Here is a 21895-nt window from a genome sequence, read left to right as displayed (position 1 = left end):
TTTTCCAACTACGCACCATTGCCAAACTCAAAGCCCTTCTCTCCCCTGCAGACCTTCAGAGAGTCATCCACGCCTTCATTTAATCTAGATTAGACTACTGCAACTCCCTCTATATAGGCATTAACCAGTCTTCCCTGTCCCGCTTACAACTGGTACAAAATGCCGCTGCCAGACTGTTGACCAGAACCCGCAAGAGAGTCCACATCACCCCTGTCCTTGCCTCCCTTCATTGGCTTCCAGTACGCTACAGGATAGATTTTAAGGTTCTCCTATTTGTTTTTAAAGCCCTTAATGGTCACCCCCCCTCCTACATCTCAGACCTCCTATCCCCCTATTCCAACACCAGGTCCCTCAGGTCAGCCGATCAGAGGCTCCTGACAGTCCGGAGGTCTAACCTCAAGCTCAGGGGGGGCCGTGCCTTTGCTGTCGCAGCCCCTGAATTGTGGAACAGCATCCCCACCTCCATTAGGCTTGCCCCCTCGATAGATGCCTTCAAATCTAGGCTCAAAACCCACTTCTACCTACTAGCCTTTCCCGTTCACTGACTCATGCCCTGTTTTCCTATGTGTTTGCCTGTGTGCCCTCCCATAAAACGGAGTGTGATTGTTGTCAATATTTATCTATGTGTATCTACCCTCTGTACAGCACTTTGGTTGACACGTGTCATGTTAAATGTGCTATATGAATAAATCTGATTGATTGATTGATTGAGATACAGCGTCGATCGGGGTAGAAATACATATCAGATCAACGATACAATTTATATATAATGTTCTTACCTTGTATCTGATGTAATGCAAAAGAAATAATCCAATTATCTGATTGCCATTTGAAGTACTGGGCGTGGAGGTCCGTGCCACGTTCAACAGCATTGCATATGAGGGGGGGGGGCCTCGCAGATCTATCGTTGAAATCAGGTTACCTCGCCTGATTATTTAAACCACGCCCGCACGGCTTGGATCGTCCCAGAAAAAAAACGATACCATTCCCAGTGGAGTGCAATACCAGCCGGAAGGCGTAGGGGGCGGTATTTGCCCTTTTGCGAGCTCAGACCCATTCCCAACGATAACATCAGGCTGGATGGATGAAAATGAATGGATATCGTTAATAAAAGAAATAAGGATTAAAACCAGACTATACTCGTGAGTGGCGCTCAAGCGATGGCGAGTTAACCCGACTATCATCGTGACTGGCATCCAATGAGTTAACACTTTGTATCTGCAGGACTCAGATTTCAGCCACTCCAATATGGTTGTGGAATCACTCCAATAGATGATCCTCTGGATAGGGAGAGTAAGCTCTGCTTGCAATGAGCTAGCCAACTATGCTCCAATTAAGGCAGCGTTCAGTTCCAGCTGCGGCATATATAAATGTCGCTTTGATGCAACTCTGGAGCGGGCCATTACAAAGGCAGTATGTGTATCATCTTCGTTATCCTGTACTCGCAGGTAGGAAACTGCCCCATATGCCCGCTCAGAGGCATCGTAGAATATATGTAGCTCTCTGTCCACGCTTAGTTTATCAGCACAAGGAGGCACATACCATCTAGACATCTGGACTCCAGGTAGATGCTCCAACTCTTTTTCCCACGTGAGCCATAGGGTTGCAAGATCTGTGGTATGAATTGGCTCATCCCAGTTGTACTCTACCTTCCAAAGGTCTTGAACCAAAACCTTGGCTCGGGTTGTGTATGGGAGGATGTAGCCAAGGAAGGATCAAACCCTTCCTTGGCGAGGAGAACCCGGATCTTATCCAGGAGAGCTTTTGCTTCTTTTCTTTTTTTCCCCTTTTCTTTTATTACGGATCCCCATTAGTCATCACCGCAGCAACAACTAGTCTTCCTGGGGTCCACACACAACAAAAACAGTACATACATACATACAGTACATAACATTATAGTAGCATACATTTAAAAATATATTCCAATATTCCTACATCTAAAAATAATTCCAAATAGCATTACAGTACACAAGAAGAGTATCAGATCACAGAAAATACAATAAAAGGGATTAAACTCTCAGACAGTCATATCTTTACAGTGTAAACTACAGTATCTGTGTTTTTCTTTAATGTAAACAAATTTCTTTTTCTCTCAATGCTCTTTTCAAATTATTTTTAAAACTTATCTTACTGGTTATCTGAGTAAGATGTACTGGCAGTTTATTCCAATATGACATGGCTCTATATAACAGTTTTATTTGCTGCATTGGTTTTTGGTACAGTAGCAGTGTGAAAGTTTCCCTACAGGCATGCCTAGTACCATACTTGTGTCGATCATGTGTACATGTTAGCTGTGAATACAAACAGATAGGTTCTCTTGAGATATATATATTCCTCATGAACAAGATCAGGCTGCAATCCAGTCTGTCTTCCACCTTCAACCACGACAGTTTGGTATGCATCCCCTCCACACTGTTTCTCATTGAGTAGTTCAGGGCCAGACGGTCCGCTCTGTTCAGAGTGAGCTGGATCTTATTGAGCTCATGTCTTGAGCATTAGACCAGACAGCTGGACAGTAATCAAGGTGAGAAAGAACTAATGACTGTATCACTTGCTTCAATATCAGATCGGTTAGAAAATACCTACACCTTCTGATAATTGAAATACCTCTGCTCATTTTGGCAACCACATTGTTGGTGTGAGTTGACCATGAGAGTGTTCCATCAAGTGTGACACCCAATAGCTTTGCCTCTCTAACTTGCTCAATAACTGTTCCGTCTAAAGATATACTTAGCTTCATGTCTTTTCTTATAGCATGCTTGGATCCCAATATTAGGCTCTTGGTTTTTGAGATGTTTAACTTCAGCCTGTTTTCAGACACCCAGGTGGACACTAAGTGCTTCCATGGGGGTCTGGAGACTCTGCAGGCAATTATCCACATAGAAAGCCTCTTTCACAGTGGATGGCAGGGTCGCTTTCTGGATGATCTCGAGCATGCTTCTGCAGGGCATACATGGCACAACATGCCTTGTCAGATGACAGAAGACGGACTTGATGAAACATAGCTTTAATGTCTCCACTGATGCCGATCCTGTGTTGTCTGAACCGGAGAAGTACTCCCAGGAGTGAGGGGCCAAGGGTCGGCCTGGGGAGCAGGTGGTCATTCAAACTCTGGCCATTCACCTGGAAGGAGCAGTTGAAGACAAGACGATGTTTCCCGCTGTGCTGTGTGATGACATGATGTGGTAAGTACCAGGACTCCTTAACTTTCTTTCTTTCATCGGTTGTGGAGTCCATTTGGGTGAACCTTTGTCACTGTTCTGGGTTTGTTGCTAGGTGTCCATGACCGTCTTCATTGAAGAGAATAGATGGGGACTATTCGGTGCCCTCAGCAAGGGTGTTGCATAGCGAATACCACCATCCATCTCGATTGTGGTGGTTTGTGTGTCCAAGAGGTTAAGGGCATATTGATCCTGTTTGGAGTGGGTGACCTCTTTTATATTTCGGTAGGGGTAACTATCCATTTTCCACAACATCTCCACATTCCTGAGGAGCTCATTGGTGAGGCGGGGAACAGGTAATATTGTAGCTAAACAACACTGAACCACATTTAGCTTTATCTAGCTGTGAAATTAAAGTTATTGGGCTGGATGTGTCGGTTTTTGGTATATACATTTAAGCTATTAAAATAAAAGGTTTGAAAATCTTCGAAATGTTGGGTTCTGACAGTCCTACTAATACTAGTGGAAAATCAAATACACATTTAGGGTCAGTTTCGTTTGTTTGTTTGTTTTTTCAAGGGAATACAGATAGAGTATGATCAGATTATTGTAATTTTTATTATACCTTTTTTGGAAAAGCTGGCATATAAGGAAATTATTTACTTTGTTTCATCTAAAAATGCTTTCATTCAGAAAATAATTATTGAGTGAAAATAATTTTAGAACCGGTATTGAAATCAAAGTAGGTAGCTGTTGTAGGTAGTTAGATAAATAAGTAAATAAATAAAGATTCCAATGACAGTTCAGATGCCACTCACCCTAAAGAACTCCTTAGTGGATCCCGAGTCTAAGGTCCCGTAAGCGATCTCCGTCTGCTTGGCCAGGTCCTCTGCGCTCTCGATGGGAGACACCATCCTCTCCACGGTCAAGAAGGCAGCCAGGTTGGCCGTGTAGGATGAGATGATGATCAGGGTGAAGAACCACCACACCCCTCCGACGATGCGGCCCGACAGAGACCTGGAGGAGTGATGTGGGGTGAGACAGGACAGGCAGACAGATGTGAGAGCAGGGAGCTTAACCTGTGACGACAGAGAGGAGGGATGATGGATCGTATAGCTCTCCACTGAGTCAACTTTGTAGACGGATTCCAACCTGGCAGGTCTCTCATATTGGACGTCAAACGTCCTCCAGACAACCATAGGGGAATTTTCTCTGGCCAAGGAAGATATGAAACGTATTAGGCTTACTAGGCTTCAGGCAGGGCTACTATGACTTGACCTCCCCTGGACACATCCCCACGGCAATACTGTAAAAACCCTGGATATGAACCTGCGTCTCTCTACAGAGACAGAAGACTAGAATCTAGATCATCACGGCACGTTGGACACAAACGTTTAGCCTCTGAGCAACCTTTTGAGTTTTAGAGTCAAAATATCCGGTCTACAAAAAAAAGAAATACATGCAGAAAAAGTACATTCCGTTTTCCCACCTCAGGTGTGACGTTTTGTAAGTCATCTCTAACCATTCCTCACTGTTGCGGATTCCGTGGCAATACAATCTGTACATTCAGAAATGAGATTGCTCCCAATATGCAATAACCTAATACCCACCCACCAGGGAGATTTGAAGAGGCTCCTTGTGCACACCATTTATACCGCTGTTCCATCACTGTATGTTTAACCACTTTTCAAACTTATTTTAAGTCTACTGTGTTACAGCGTGTTTCATTCCTGTGCGGCATCTCAGTGGGCAGATGATTACACCAACACCGTAATTGTTCGGGGTTGCCACCCATGCTAAAAATGGTTGCACTCATGGAACTGTGAAGCACGTTGGGATAAAAGCGTCCTTCAACCATTAGGGTAGTTTCTACTTGTAAAACCCCTCGAAAAGGGGGTTCTGGATTTCACCTGCATGCTGCCTCTCATTTTAAACACGGCAAATTGTCGTATATCAATATATGCAAATAAATTAGCGGTACTGAAAAGCAGAGTGAGACTACACTTAGTTGATCTAGCAGTGTGAAAGAAGTGAGTATCCATTTTGTATTCATTTGGTTGTATTCTCTGAATCAATCAATCAGCTGAGTGTATCCTGCTAATTAGTCCTATCAACAGTCAGAGGCCAGGCTTGTGTTTAAAAAACCCAGTCTGTGAGTTCAGTCTGTACTGAAAAGCAGAGTGAGACTACACTTAGTTGATCTAGCAGTGTGATCCTAGTCCGCTAGCTTCCAGGCTTACCCGGCTAGCCCGACCTACTGGTTTTAGCTAAACCTTCGATAGCTAAATACAAATTACACTCAAAACCTACATCATACAACAGGAGTAAAGAGAATCATTTGCAATTTGGTAGCAATAATGGAATGTATTTGATATTTAATGTAGGCCTAGTACCTACACATAAATATAAACCACAGACATTTGGTTTGTTGTGTTTTTTGCTAAAAGGGAGTGGGTAGTATTTATTTGATTGTGACAGAAGAGAAGGTACAGTAGAAACAGGAGAACTAGTTATGGCAGGATTAAATCTTGGCCATCCTGTGCTGAGGATCTACACCCCCAGCCTGGGCTGAGTCTCAATCTAACAATGAGGTGTACCACAACATACAAGTTCTAATTCACTCAAGTGCTCTGACGATGTCAAAATGCTGGACTGCGATTCAGGATTTGTATCGGTCACAAAAGTGTAACGCGAGAATGGTACGTAAAGTCGTGTACACGTCTGTGCCACTCGTGACATACAGCGTCATCTTTAAGCTACAACACTGGACTAAATATGAACATCACTTCCATAATCTATTCTCTCACAGACTATTCTCCAAAACGAGGGTGAGGGACGACGCGAACAAGAACAGTCACTGAAGATGAAAGGATGAGTCAAACGGTGGACTGAGCCAATGAAAAGATGGAAGGAGACATGATGGCGATCAAGTCGGGGGGGGGAAGAACTCACAATGCAGTTGACACGAAGTCACGGTGCTCCATTACAGGACAAAATGCATAAAGGGGTATTTCCACTTTAAATACATTATATGCACCACGTTGATGACCGTAAAATGGAACATGCAGCAAAAACACGGTACCCCTCCAAAAGCCATGGGGACTACAGGCCTACTCCCCTGTGCCTTTTACAGTCCTCATGCATGGTGGATATAAGCTATTCTGTGGATGCGATGCATCACTGCTAGCATGCAACCAAGAGCGTGGTGAAGAAGAAGAGAGAATGGTGGTCACACAACAGAAACAATCTCCATCTTTAGAGGGGATTTACTGATATACATTATTTACTGTATTCATTCAGCTGTATTTAACTTCCTTGAATGTGTGACATCATAATGACATTACACATTCCATCTCTCAATAACTCTAACCAAATCGATTTGTATAAGAATGTTCACAGTTTTGTGTCTATGTGTGAGATTAAGGGCATAATAAATCAACTTCTCTTTGGTGTTCCTTTAAAATATATAGTTACTTTGATACATTTCCTGAAACGCGTTGCGTCGTATGGAAACGAGAGGCATTCTCTTACCCCAGTTGGCAGGTTTCCTAGTTAGTTTCCAATACAAAATATAGTTTCTAAGCCTCGACTTCACTTGTTTTTTTCTATGGAGATATATTTCGCTGTGTGGCCTGGAAAGAGCACGGTGAAGAGTGAAGGAGTGAAGACAACAGTGTGAGGAGTGGAGGAGTTGAGGTTGAGGTGTGGTGGAGTGTATGAGGTTAGTTAGGTGAACAGCAGCAGGCAACACAAACACCTCAAAATAACATATATGCACCATGACAGGATGGAAGACGGTTGTGACTATAAAATGCAGAGGAGACGATGAGGACTGATGACAACTGAGAGTGAAGTGACGATAATGAGTACCAACCAACCAACAAACCAACCTTGGCGAGATATCGCATCCTTGCTGCATGAAGGCGCCCAGGGAGAACCATAGGCTATTAAAAATCCCAAAGTCGTTGGGTGGGTCGGGCGGGCTCTGCGGGTCTTTCGCCTCGTCGTTCTCGTCCAGGTGCCACTCGTAGGGGCTGAAGCGGCTCACCAGGAAGAGCACCACGCTCACGCCGATATAGGCGAACACTATGCACATCCAGATCTCATAGGCCAGCGGGTCCAGGAAGGAGAACACGCCCGGTTTGGACTTTTGCGGCTTCTTTATCATAATGGAGATACCTAAGCTCATAAAAGGCTTAGAGAAGTCTATCACTTCCTCCCGAACCAACGTTATAGTAAGGGGAGCCACGGCTATATCAGCTCTCTAGGAGAATAAGGGGGGAACAGGCACATGGTTAGTCCGTCCAAAAACAAGAACACACACAAAATAATTAACTCTATAACCCCTCGTCCAAAAACACGACTAGAGCCCGACCGATACTGGATTTTTGGGGCCGATACCAATATTAAAGGAGTAAAATATTCCAATATTGATATATGGGACAATATTTTTCAATATTTATTATTATTTAATTGTTTCTTTCCATGAAGAAAGCCATGTGTCCACTCTCAGCCATGTGTAAATTATTAATAAAATATAATTAATTAATTACTATATTTTAGCTGGAACCAAACTAGTTTGCATTGTATGTTCTATTCCATATTCTATTATAAATAGCTTAATCTTAACTAATGATGAATATATCTTTATATTTAGGTAATAGGTAGGTATATTCAGTCACAGGCAAAGCATCTGATGTCCTCTCTATTAACTTTAAACCATGTATTCTCTACTCTATCAAGCTAGCTGTGCGATCCATGCAGACAGTGCTGCTGAGTCTGCTGATGATATTTTAAACACTGACTCGAGTATTATGACTGATGACTATGACTGACTGATTAAAGATTATTATTTAAAAATGAATTTTGGTAAGTAATAGGGCTGTACTGAATATAATTATTTTGGTTTCTCGCATTTTAATGTTCTGTTGAGGTTTTCGAATGCGGGTGTTTGAGTGTTTGCTGTGACATCATCATTGGGGAGTAAGGTAACATGGGCTATATGTTAAATTATATTATCTAGTATAATTATCTATTAATTAGATCATGGTGGATTCATGTATATTTGTCAAGTATATTTCCTTTGTCTAATTGCAGTGTGTTTGCTTTGTTTAGGTGTGTTATTTATTGTATTTTGTGAATGTATATGTTTGTGTTGTCACCATGTAAGTTATTGGACCCCAGGAAGTATAGCTGCTGCTAATCAAACGCTAATGAGGATCTTAATAAAACAAACAAACTGAGTTGTTTAAACAATGGGGAGTTGGAACGCGGTCTGCTGGACAAACTGTGATGACAACATTTCTAAATTACCCAAAGCATTTTCTTTTATCGGTCAGGCTCTAAACATGACATAATATGCTGTCCATGGAATCAAAACCATGAACTGTGACTAGTCAGAAGGTTTAACTATCAGATATTCGTCATCATCATATGGTCATTCCGGGGCTTTAATGAACATTTATTGAACAAAATGGACAGACGTGACATGATGGAAGGTGATTGCTTGGATTGTTCCGGGTGGCTGAGTGATGACAGAGAACAGCTACAGGAAACCGGAGAGCTCAAAACTAGCCAATCGAAGCCTTATCGGTGGTTAATGTCTTCGCCTTCATCCAAAATGTGGATCTGTGCATTCATTGCACGAGGTGGAACATTCAGGGACAAATGCTACAGCTTATCGTTGCTGTCGACGTTGTGGGATTTTGGGGGGCGATATAAGGTTTTGATTTGGAATCAAGAGTTTGCATGGACCCTTGTCATGCATGTGTCATGAATGTCGGTTTCATCTCCCATGAAACCCATTCAAAACACGTACTGTGATTTCAAAAGTGATCTGTGATATCAGTCTAAATATAAAGGTCCCCTCCCCCTTAAAGAAGTATAAAAGATTTGATTTTTTTGTGGAATTAACTCAATATACAGGACAGGCAGACATTATACACATACAATCCAGATCTGTGTAAGGTTTTCACACAGCAGTCTGTGAAAGTTGAATCAGAATATGAAATGATCAGCCTGTGATTTTCTTTCCAACCTTAAAATCTCACGAGTATCACTGCAGTGAATAAATCTTTTACAGGGAAAAACCTTTCAGGCGAGAGCGTCAACTAGACCCAGCGCTGACTTATGAATATGTAAACAGTCAGCACAGAGGGTGAAACGATCTCCGCCGGGATGAGTGTCGGGCCAAAACGCAACTCTCATTTATTCAGGGTCTTATTTCTTTTATTTATTCAAGGTATTATTTACTGTCTCATTTACATATGAATAGCCATGCTGCTGGTCAGAATGATGTTTGATGCAGAGAGGCGTCAGAGGTCTTGTAACTAGCGTTGTCAATTATCCTCACTCTACAGGGAAGGCTGCCACTGGGCACAAGAAGATGATTTGTAAAGTAATGATGGCGATGATTACAGAAACTCTCCCTTTGATATGAAACAACAATGGCAGTGGAGTGTTTCCTGCGCATCAAAGTGACAGGCAGATGTGTTTCACTCTGTAGCTACTGGCCTGCTGTCAGGGGTTCCTTGATGAAATATTAGAATACACACATAGAAGCTCAGACGTCAACACGCAGGAGGTGACACTCCTCCACCTAACATGCAGAGGACGGAAATGGCTCTTTATAGACCATCTGACATCTCTTCTCTAAACACACCCTATGAGTTAACCTATGTAGGGGTGTGATCAGGGAACAAAATTAACTTTTTGACTTACCAGCCATTTGGCTGGTAGATTTTAAAAACTACCAGCCAGGCAGATTTTTTACCAGCCAAAAATTAAAAATAGCTTTTTAGTATAGCGCCATGTGTTATTATTACTATATAATACTCTCATATGCTATTTTCAATTAATATCATAAACAACATAAGGAATATTAGCATAATTTTGAGTGGACTGAAGGAATGAGTCAGCGTTAATAGTTTTAAATGCAAATAATTTATTGAAACATAGAAGTGGGGTCGGGGACACACACACTGTTTCAACTCACCACCCCTGCATCATATTGTAGTCTAGTCTGTCTTCAAACTTCCACTCCTCTCGAAACCTTTTTATATTTGAATATCAACATTATCTGTGCATCCTCAGTAATCCTCAGTTTACTACAATATACTCCTCTCCTGAGTCCTGACTAGTGACTTCATCGTCTTTCCAAACGCACGCACACACACAGAGAAAGGGAGAGTGCCCCCCCCCCATTTCCCTTTTCCCAGTCCACACTGCCTGCTGTTCTCTATGGCTCTGCCGCTGATCAGGATTAGCTTGTTATCTTACGCTAACATAACGTTCATTTCGGGTGATGTGGGCATAAAGGAATGGCGACGATGCAATGCATGTTAGATGCATTTGACCCGTTGTGAGAAGAAGAAAAAACCACAGACTTATTTCGGCTCGCAAAATAGGCGCACTGCTTTGTAGCTCTGCTCTCAGGGAACAAACTTAACTTTTTGACTTACCAGCCATTTGGCTGGTAGATTTTAAAAACTACCAGCCAGGCAGATTTTTTACCAGCCATTGGCGGTTGGCTGGTACTTATTTTGTTCCCTGGGTGTGATGATTCAATCCAGCAATGCCACGATTCAATTCCGATTCTTGATAGGGGGAAGAGTCTGCGAATCATTGATTCTTACACAAAGCATTGAAATATGACTTGCTTTCTTATTGAATTTGACATGCAGTTCGATTCAATTCGCCAAAAAAAAAGAAGAAAAAAAGGAAAGTTAAACATCCAGCCGGCATGACAGGCTCAGATTGACTTTCAATTTTGAGCTTTATGAAATATGAACCATTCTGCAGTTTAATGAAAGATGAAAATCACCATGTCAGAGCCAAATGGAGTGAGTAACTCACTAAACCCAACACAACATAACCAGTCAAGCAGATTTCCATATGAAGGTACAGTAGATGGAGCCTGAAGACATTCACCAGTACCTCACAACACAAACAAACAATGGTATAATGATAAAGTGCTTGATGATGGTCAACATTAAGGCTGTGATCACATTGGACGCCTTTTTGAGTGCGCCTGTGCCTTTTTCCTAGGCATGGTATGGCTCGTCGCGATTCTGGTATACATTTTATACATTGTACTATGTACATTGCCATGCCTTGCGTTTTGAGCACAAGAAAAAGGTGTCCAATGTGATCACAGTCTAATTGACTACCCCCCGCCCCCTCTCCTTATTCTGGTTGTACAGGGTAGACCGGACACTTACCCCGTAGACCAGTTCACCCACCATCCCGTTCCACGTCCTGGTCTCGGGGTCTCGGGCACCGTACTTCCCGTCCGCTACTACGGACAGCTTATACTTTATGCCCACATGTTTGGCTATCTCGGAAGCTAAATCGACACAGTAGCCTTCGTATCTGTCATTCCCCTCCATCGTCAAATAGTTTCGCTTGTACATCACGTATGGCGCTTCCTGTTAAATCAGACATAACGTTGAGTTTCGACAGCACACAGGGAAAGAAAAGCATAGTACATTTGTTAGTTCACGGTGACCACCAGATGTCTTTTTGGTCACACACAATGCCTGGATTGGTCGCATGCCCACATACACAAACATGCCTGGCATGACAAACGTAAGATAAGACAAGAAGACAACAAGAAGAACGATACAAAGAACAAGCGACACAAAGACATGGTCACACAGGGTATGCTAAGTGGATGCTGACTTGGTGCCACAGCCAAAACGCAGCTACAGTCACCTTGCAGTGGTGTTGCGAAGCCTGTTGGGGGCAGCGGGAGCACAACTTAGACCTGTGTGTACAGGTGTAATGAATGAGAAGCAGGGAATTGTTAGGGGGGAGGGTTCCCTCATGCTAACCTAAGTCAGACATCTAAGATCTGAGGACACGGGCAGGGGAAGAGGGTTGCGTTAAGCTTTGCGCTGGCTTGATGGGAGAGGGGGCAAGGGGCAGGGGAAGAGGATGGGGGGTTGCGTTAAGCATTGCGTTGGCTTAATGGGAGAGGGGGCGAGGGGCAGGGGGGAAGGGTTGCGTTAAGCTTTGCGTTGGCTTGACAGGAGAGGGGATGAGGGCAGGCAGAGTGGGGCATTGGGACACCTTCCTGTTCATGAAGTAACGATCAGTGACAGTAGAGAATTTAGTATCTTCTTGTCCTTTAGTAGAAATCCCTTGTAGGCTGCTTTTTAATTTGAGCTACCACACTTATTCTCAGGCTAGTTACTGGGCAGAGTCCTTTCACCCACGGTACTTCTCACTTTTGGCTACTTGCTATGTTGGTGATTAGAATATGAACTCATACTTCTACTCTGTCTCAGGGAGTTTGTTTCACTACTGTACATGCAGTGCTTGAAGTGGGCCGGTACTTATCGGTACACGGGTACCGGAACTTCTACATTTGACTTTTTAGGCATGACTTTTTCTTGTGCACTGGCACTTCTCACAAGCTGCCGGTGCAGCACCACGTAAATAGTATTTATAGCTTTCATATAGCGCTTTTATCCAAATCGCTTTAGAACTCAAGTTCAAGTTTCTTTATTAGTTGTCATACAAAAATACAGAATACTTTGAAATGCTTTTTTCTGTTCTCATGCCTCACATTCACCCATTCACTCAAATTCACACACCGACAGCAACCGTGCAAGGTGCCAACCAGTCGGAATCGAACCAAGAACCTTCTGATAACCAGACGACCGCTCTACCTCCTGATCTACTCTCGCCCTGTGATGCACTACCAGCAAGTCGGGAGCAGCCTCAGCAAGCTAACGTTAGCATAACTCCTAGCACCTGTTGATGTAGCATCAGCAAAAGCACCATTACCGAAGCCAACTACGATGTACAATGACGTCAAGATGAACTGTTAAGTCAAAAGAGCAAAATGCTGAACGACTGGCTCATTGTCAAAGACAAAATGCTTGGGTGCAAAGTATGTAGCAGAGTTACATCACTAGGCTGCTCAGAGAGAGGCACTCAAACTGAGTGGGTGTTTAATGATCTGCAGATGAAACAGCATGCAGCGTTCAAGCACAGCTGACCCCAAGATGTACTGGAACCTTTTCTAAGTAGGTTAGCATCTTATTTCTTATCATGATCACTATTGTCTTGTAATATTTAGTGCATGCATAATCATTTATAATATTTCTGTTTAGGCTACTTTTTTGTTTCGCTCTCTGGCGATGAGTAGCTATTTGTTCAACATTGCTGATGTGTTTAATTATTCGAAGGTACAACGGTACAACGTAAGTGATGCTGAATTAATTCAATATTTAAGGTGATATCCTCACCAAATTCATTATCACATTCATAGCTAACTCTTCTTTTCTGCCTCTATCTCTCTGTCCTCAACAGCAATGTTGGGGTGGTATGCAAATTGCAGGGGGTGTCCAGTGCTTGCAGAATTTCTGCTACCATCAAATATTCATCAAATATTCAATCTGTCTGTTTGGTTAATCTAACACAGCTGTAGCCTATATCTATTGATTTAATTCATTGCCACCTGCATAGCTAATTACTCTCAAATTTTCTTTCGGTCTAGTGTACCTCCACTCTATCAATGTCTGTTTCTGTTGTGTGTCCATAGGGAGAAGAGTGCCAGTGTCTGTCTCTGTTGTGTGTATCCATAGGGAACACAGAGTGCCAGTGTCTGTCTCTGTCTTGTGTATTCATAGGGAGCATGGAGTACCAGTGTCTGTCTCTGTCTTGTGTATTCATAGGGAGCATAGAGTACCAGTGTCTGTCTCTGTCTTGTGTATTCATAGGGAGCATGGAGTACCAGTGTCTGTCTCTGTCTTGTGTATTCATAGGGAACATGGAGTACCAGTGTCTGTCTCTGTCTTGTGTATTCATAGGGAACATGGAGTACCAGTGTCTGTCTCTGTCTTGTGTATTCATGGGGAACACAGAGTGCCAGTGTCTGTCTCTGTCGTGTGTGTCCATAGGGAGAAGAGTACCAGTGTCTGTCTCTGTCTTGTGTATTCATAGGGAGCATGGAGTACCAGTGTCTGTCTCTGTCTTGTGTATTCATAGGGAGCATGGAGTACCAGTGTCTGTCTCTGTCGTGTGTGTCCATGGGGAACACAGAGTGCCAGTGTCTGTCTCTGTCATGTGTGTCCATGGGGAACACAGAGTGCCAGTGTCTGTCTCTGTCGTGTGTGTCCATGGGGGACATGAAGCGGCAGTTTGAGAGCAAGAGAGACGACCACATGCCTCCTCTGATAGATGTGGAGTCGTCTTGTTTTCATCGCCCACAGCTACCAAGAGTTCTCCACTGCAGGTCTGATGACTTCATTGCACCACACACTAAAGCTAGTATAGACAGTCAGTTATTTTGGGGTGGGTAGAAGGTGGGTTCTCAGCGGGAATGGACTTTTTATTTAATTGTATTTCTTCATTTCTTTGTAAATCTTTATTACATGTTTTGAATTATTATAAACACATTTTTTTCCATATTTTGTATGTGATTTTGTGCTATAAATACAAAACAATTTCACAAAAAAAGATAGTAATTTTTTATTCTAATCATTAAAATGGTTGCCCCCTTGATGAAATACATTTGTGATGTGAACATCAGCGATATCTCCTAGTATCTTTTATTCACTATCGAAATAAAAAAAAATTATACTTAATGATCTGCTGATACTGGTACACATGCCAACATATGAATAAAGGAAGTACTGGCACTTGTTTCTTTCCACTTCAAGCACTGACTACATATTAGTCTAACTACATTTTGCTGCAACTTGTTGTAAAATTGCATATTGATTGTAGTTATTAATAACTTTTTTCTTGGTTGCTATTTTGAGGTGTAGTTAGCTAGTGGAACTACAAACCTTTTTCATAATATAGATTCTGCTCTGACGACTAAACTTGAGCCTGATGTTAAGACAATTGTTATGATCAAGTTGGTAAATTATCTAAAAAGTTTAAACTGGTGTTGGTTGACATCCGACTGGTAAGCAGCTAGCAGGCAATTGTATACTTTAGTGTTTGCAATAAACTCAACTGAGTAGTATATTATGCAGTCATGTGACTTTCTTTTGTATTATATTTTCTTTTATTATATTTGTATTTACTGTTGCACTGCTGTAAGTCGCTCTGGGTAAAGAGCATTTGCTGAATCCCTAAAATGTACTGTAAATGTAAAATGGCAAACAACAACTAAAATGATTAACTTTATTTTTATTTTGTTTAACCATCTCTGAGATGACTACAACGCCTGGCACTGGGAGAACACTGTGTGCTTCTGCTCATTAAACATGATTTAAATTTGTACTCGTCCTCCCAGATCATAAGAGTGATTTCTCTCTGTTTGAAAATACATTATTACCCCACATTATGTCTGGTATGTCACGTCAATAACTTTCTGTACTGAATCTTTTTTTGTTTTGTTTTGACCTCTATTAGGAAAGGCTTACATTAAATGTAGCTCTTTTTTTCCTTCAGTATTTATTCTTTCAAAATTGAATATACCTTATAATCCTATATCTACTTATACACCTGCATATAACCCATAACTCTGTAAGATGGCATTTACAATAATGCTGTATATACTGTATATATTATTTTTATTCTATATACATCTATCCACATTTTTATAATATATATATATCTGTATATCCCTTACCTACTCTTACTAGTTACGCTGCTGGCCAGTATGACTTACTACCATAGTGATACCATACCTGTAGCCTATCACTGTACATAATAATACTACAACTCTGTACATACATCTGATTAGCAGCATTACTCAGTAGTACTCATTTATATATTTCATACCCAGTTTAATCACCTGTACGTTGCACTTTACTGTTACATATGCACTCTGGTTGGTTGCCAAACTTATTTTCATGGTACTGTAGTTGTGCTGTATAATGATAATACATTTGAATCTAATCTAATCTTATCCCGTTCCTCATCCTCATGTATCTGTAACTTGGCTAAGGGAATGAGTACAACATGCTTCTACATCTAAATGAGAATGTCTTCACATTTTACATTCTGAATTTGCCTAAGATGACCACACAATAGGCAAAGTCAGAAATCAACAAACAAAAAACAAAAAAGGCCATGGTTTTAAATGTAAGATAAGGCGTACCTTATTGTACATTTAAAGATGACCGGCGATTAGCTAACTAGCCTGCAAGCTGACTGTCATTTTCCATGGGTCTGCATGTCTAATCCTAACCCCCGTTTGTGACAGGAATTGGGATTGAGAGCAATGAGATGTTAAGTGGAAGCCTCCACGTTTATACAGAACTCAAAAGAGATTTGAACAAGGACGTGAAGACAGTTATTTATGTCCTCTATGTACTACTAATTTCTCATCCCCTAGTGAGGGACCATATCTTATCTACCTCCATGTCACCGACCGCTTACTTGATGAGCGAGGACAGGTGTTTCTACTTACGTAATGCACGGAATGCGTATAAGATGGAGTTTTTGTTTTTCCTTTTTCCCCTGTGTCTCTATGGTTTACGATTAACAAAGTGCCGCTATTGTGATGTCACTGCTACAAACAGGCCACCATACTGATACAAAATTAAAATGCTTTGACACCCACACGTGTACAGTTGAAACACTCTCTCGGTGAATCGACTGTTTCAACATGTAGTGAGTGGGTGGAAAGCAAAAAACAAAACAAAAATAGTTCTACCCTCCCAGGTGCAGAATGCAACAATGGACACCGGTGACCTTTGAGTGGCAGAATTTTTTTTTTCTGGTGGAACATTTAAAAGAAGGCTGGAAAGTGTACCATTATAGTAGTGACCACAATTGTTCGGTTTTCCACAGAAGAGGTCTCGTTGGTGACCTGCTGATCCATTATAAATACAAATTTTTCGTACTCGTTCCAGTAGCCGATCTGCAGGGGGAGGACAGAAAAGATGCGGAGGTTATCTTGTGAAACGTGGACACATTTATACAGTTAGAACCTCCCAAGTACAGATGAGTTGGTAGGTTCTGTTGTGGAATATTTTAAATCAGCCATGACAAATGAAAACAAAGATGGGTTTAGGGGTTGTCGTGTTTTGACACAAGACTGGAGTCAAGATTAATTCGAAAAGAACCTTGGACATGTCATATCTAAGTCAAACTGTTCTGGGCCTTGAGGGTTGTTTTAAGAACACCGTTAAGACTGTCGCCCTAGTGACTTGAGCTGTATACTGTATACTAGTTAACTATATTAACCAGTCAAAGCTGTACAGAGATTTAACACAGAGCTATGGTCATGATAATATTTTCGATCACAGTGAGTTTCTGTATAGCGGGTGTGTGTTTGCCTGGAACAACAAGGCTTCTGTGGAGGTGGCTGCTCTCTCAGCTGCAGAGGACTGTTCCATCCATAGCTCCGTCTCCTCCGCCTCCGCTCCGTTATGTAACGCGGGGAGGCAGGGCCGGTGGACTGGCAGCACAAATCCAGTAAATGTATCTTGTCATTGCAATTCATTTGTCTAATCAATGGTACAGTATGCTACTCTATAATAGTAATAATACACGGTATTACTCTACATACAGTATTAGCACAGTAAAACATCATACTGTACTAAAATAAATGGGTTGGCCTGTGTTTGTGGATATTTTCTCAATCTTAATTTCTGATTCCTGACTAGTACATGTACATGGATTACGTGTAGTCCTAGATTGAGGGTTATTCCTCATTAAGGAATACCTTGTTGAAAGTAAAGTTTAATCCACTGGATGGAAATGCACTTTCTGCTGATGTCTCTGTACAGTATACCTCATAGGGCCTTTGTTCTGGTTTTTATAATAGGTGGTCCCTGTTCAAATACACTTTATACTAAACCCCCCCTGACTCCTGGGACTACAACTCCTAGTACTCACTCTGTTGTCACTGCAGATCTTGTCTCAGTGTGTGTGTGTGTGTGTGTGTGTGTGTGTGTGTGTGTGTGTGTGTGTGTGTGTGTGTGTGTTGTGCTATGTAGATACTTAGCATCAGTAACAGTACAGTAGCTTCTGTGGGCCAGCTCTCTACTGCAGTGACAGTGTTGTAGATCAGTCTGTTTGTGTGTATATGTGTCTGCATGTGTGTTTAAGTGGATTCAAATAAAGCATTTAAAGTGAGTGTGTATGTGTGTATATGTGTGTGCACGTGTGTGTGTGTGTGTGTGTGTATGTCTGTGCGTGCGTACATGTGAGTGTGTGTGTGTGTGTGTGTGTGTGTGTGTGCGTGCGTGCGTGCGTGCGTGCGTGCGTGCGTGCGTGCGTGCGTGCGTGCGTGCGTGCGTGCGTGCGTGTGTGTGTGTGTGTGTGTGCGCGCGTGTGTGCGTGCATGCTCGGTCAGAGAGGGCCAGTACATCACTCCTCACACCCCTGCTGTGTCCGTTAGCCCCGCCCTCTCAGGCTCCATCAGCCTAGAGAACAGAGAGAGCATGTGGGCCTGACCAGACCCCTGCTGCAGGAACAGCTGCAAATCAAACTGTTAGTAACTGTTACACTGGTGGTCACTGGCCTGGAGGCCACAGTTCAACACAGCACAGAACATGCATGAAAATCACAAGCTGGATTCCAACTTGTGGCTCTCTTTGCATGGGAAAAACCAAATGTCTACCGATCAGCCAATAGGGGGAACCTCCTACCCGCCCCGGCCAATGAGGATTCCCTGACTTCAGACAGGGCTACTGTACTACACTTGTACGAGGAAACACATTATGCGTGAATAGGGAGGTGTAGTGGTTAGGTCATTGTTGTTTCCGGACGGTCCACCTCGCTGGAAATTGCAATGTATTTCCAAAGGACACATTTCTAAATAGTCTAGTTTTAAAACAAATAAAGCATGGACATTGGCATGGTGTACCTTTCTGTGTGTATTCATCCACAATCTATAGCTTAACATGAAACAATTAGCAATTAATCGTAAAATAATTACATATAATTTTATTTCAACCAAAAATGCTTAAACAATAATGTTAGTGATAGAAGGGAACAAATTTTGTGCAAAAATGGAAAGCTTGCCAATGTTCATGAGACAGAATTGTTACAATAGCCGATAATACATTTTCCCAATGATAAATCCATATATGGGTGGACGTCGCGGAAAACTAAAATGACGTCAGACTACAACTCCCTATACTTGTATTTATTAGCGTTCATGTTACCGGATACTACATGTATTTCATGTATATTATATATGAATCATGTGAATAGTATTTCAATGAATATGTCACGTGATGGACGATAATGTTTCCAGACGTCACCTTCCTGGCCCCTCCTGACTTCATCTCGTATACGTCCACTGTGTAGTTGGCTCTCCGACCGAACGTGTCAAACTGGATGTTACCCGTCATGCCTTGTACTTGGACCTGCCACGCACCAACACAGGGAATAATAACAAAATAATAACAATAATACTGCTACTAATAATAATAATAATGATGATGATGATAACAACAATACAAGACTAGTACATTCTTTTTGCCCCTGGATGGAGCACTAATTTATCATCAGTGTTACTACGGTTTAGACCATGTGTACCATAATCACTATTACTACTGTCTGATTGAATCCTGCCACTCACTACTGTTCACTACTACTACTGTTATCACTATCATCATTACTACTTGCACTTTGTTCTATGTTCTATTATTATTACTACCCATCCTACATGTACCCCCCCCCCCACACCATGCTGCTATGGCACTTGAATTTCGCCAAAGGGTTCAATCATTATCTGAAAAAAAAAAAGAAAAAAAAAAATATATATATATATATATATTATATATATATATATAATCTAACCCTAACTAACCTCACTGTCATGCACTTGTCCTAATATACTAACCAACACTATAGCACTCAACACTTTGATGAACATTGTTACTCAGCTGATAGAGTTGTACCCTTCCTGCTGTCTTGTTGTACAAAACTTGTAAGTCGCTTTGGATAAAAGTGTCAGCTAAATGACAAAATGTAAATGTAATAAAGGAGCACTTGACTTGTTTATCCATAGACAGCATGTCCAGTTCAGTATGATGTCCAGCCACAACACATCACAATACATGACATACTGTACACTCAACCAAATGTCTACCCAATGTCTGAAGAAAATACAACTTGTTTTGCGAAGTTTTCAGGTTTGCACACGCTGTTGTTTTGAGTAATATTTACAACTTCCCACCTTTGTAATCCTATAACAGCTTTAGTCAACTGAAGTGGCTGGTCTGTGGGGCTTAGTCATGCTGTGGGGCTTAATACAAACAGGTACATGCATCCTATTATCAGACTGTTTTAAGTTATGGCAGTTAACCGTCATATAGACAAGATGTATGAAGGATGAAGCGTGAAGAGTGAGATATTCCTTGGTGCCAATCAGTGCAGTTCATATGCAAACAGGAATTTATAGGCATCTTCATATTCGCTTCCCTGTATGCTTGAGCAAACACAATGTTCTGAATATCACCATGGCAATGGAATTTACATAGTGAATGGGGTTAATATCGGGGCACCCATGTTCATTGTTTTGGGATTTGTGAGATTAAGGACAGAATAAAATCATCTTTAATTTTCTGGTGGTCTCTCTCTATCCCTAACATTGTCTTGGCTCTCTCTATGTCCCTAACATATCCAGGCCTCACTCTACAGTATATCCCTACCATCTGCAGGGCTCTCTCTATATCCCTACCATATTCAGGCATATCTCTATGTCCCTAACATATCCAGGCCTCTCTCTACAGTATATCCCTACCATCTGCAGGGCTCTCTCTATATCCCTACCATATTCAGGCATATCTCTATGTCCCTAACATATCCAGGCCTCTCTCTACAGTATATCCCTACCATCTGCAGGGCTCTCTCTATATCCCTACCATATTCAGGCATATCTCTATGTCCCTAACATATCCAGGCCTCTCTCTACAGTATATCCCTACCATCTTCAGGGCTCTCTCTATGTCGATGCCTTGGCTCCAGGGTACGGCTGGGTTGGCCAGGCAGTCACCAGCGCTCCCCCTCCGAGACACGTCCACCCTCTGGCGCCGAAGGTACCGAAATGCCTCGGCCATGACCAGGATTGCGTCGTGGGTCAGCGCGGATGTATACTGAGAGATACGCACACGCACACGCACACGCACACACACACACACACACATCAAAATCACGCATTACAGTATATAATTTACTATTATTATAATTATATTATGATTATATGTATGAATTATTATTTGACAGAGCCTTTACTTTCAATAACAACAAGTCTTTGACAGAACAAGTGGCTAGAAGAAAAGTGAGAGTAAAAGATCTTTAAAAATAAATTACTATAATTAATTAATGAATGCCTCATTGTAAAATGCCTTATATCTAGGTTGGAAAGCCTCATCTTATCTAATACTCGAAAATAGAGATGGTTGCATTCTCAAAAGTATTACTAATTTATAGGCAACGGTTTAGTTCCCAATTAACTTCAATAGAATAATGACCTTCATTTTCATACTAGCAGCCATTTTGTAGTAAAAAACGATAGTCACTTATTTTTCAAACTGTGGATATGTCATAATGTCATTTGACAGCACTAGACTACACCTTCATATAATTAAAGTTCCACGTGTTACTGTGTGCCCACTGCTCTACTGCTATCACTGCTCTACTGCTGTCACTGCTCTACTGCTGTCACTGCTCTACTGCTGTCACTGCTCTACTGCTATCACTGCTCTACTGCTGTCACTGCTCTACTGCTATCACTGCTCTACTGCTATCACTGCTCTACTGCTATCACTGCTCTACTGCTGTCACTGCTCTACTGCTATCACTGCTCT

The 21895-nt window shown here is 41.8% G+C and overlaps 1 protein-coding gene across 2 annotated transcripts in view; it reads right to left on the bottom strand.

Moving 5' to 3' along the window:
* gria3a (glutamate receptor, ionotropic, AMPA 3a) overlaps positions 1-21895 on the bottom strand; it is a gene marked incomplete at both ends in the record, with an annotated part of 399585 nt that overhangs the window by 30448 nt on the left and 347242 nt on the right. For both annotated transcript variants that reach the window (XM_084320884.1, XM_084320883.1), the window contains 6 exons: positions 3980-4178; positions 7052-7425; positions 11381-11587; positions 16882-16989; positions 19343-19447; positions 21014-21181. In XM_084320884.1, coding sequence (XP_084177010.1) covers positions 3980-4178; positions 7052-7425; positions 11381-11587; positions 16882-16989; positions 19343-19447; positions 21014-21181 — 1161 coding nt within the window. The remainder of the gene's footprint in view (positions 1-3979; positions 4179-7051; positions 7426-11380; positions 11588-16881; positions 16990-19342; positions 19448-21013; positions 21182-21895) is intronic.

This window comes from Notolepis coatsorum, assembly GCF_963971535.1.
Source record: "Notolepis coatsorum genome assembly, chromosome: 8".
NCBI lineage: Eukaryota > Metazoa > Chordata > Actinopteri > Aulopiformes > Paralepididae > Notolepis > Notolepis coatsorum.
The sequence above is the reverse complement of the archived record's forward strand: the minus strand, read 5'-3'. Positions and strand labels throughout refer to the sequence as shown.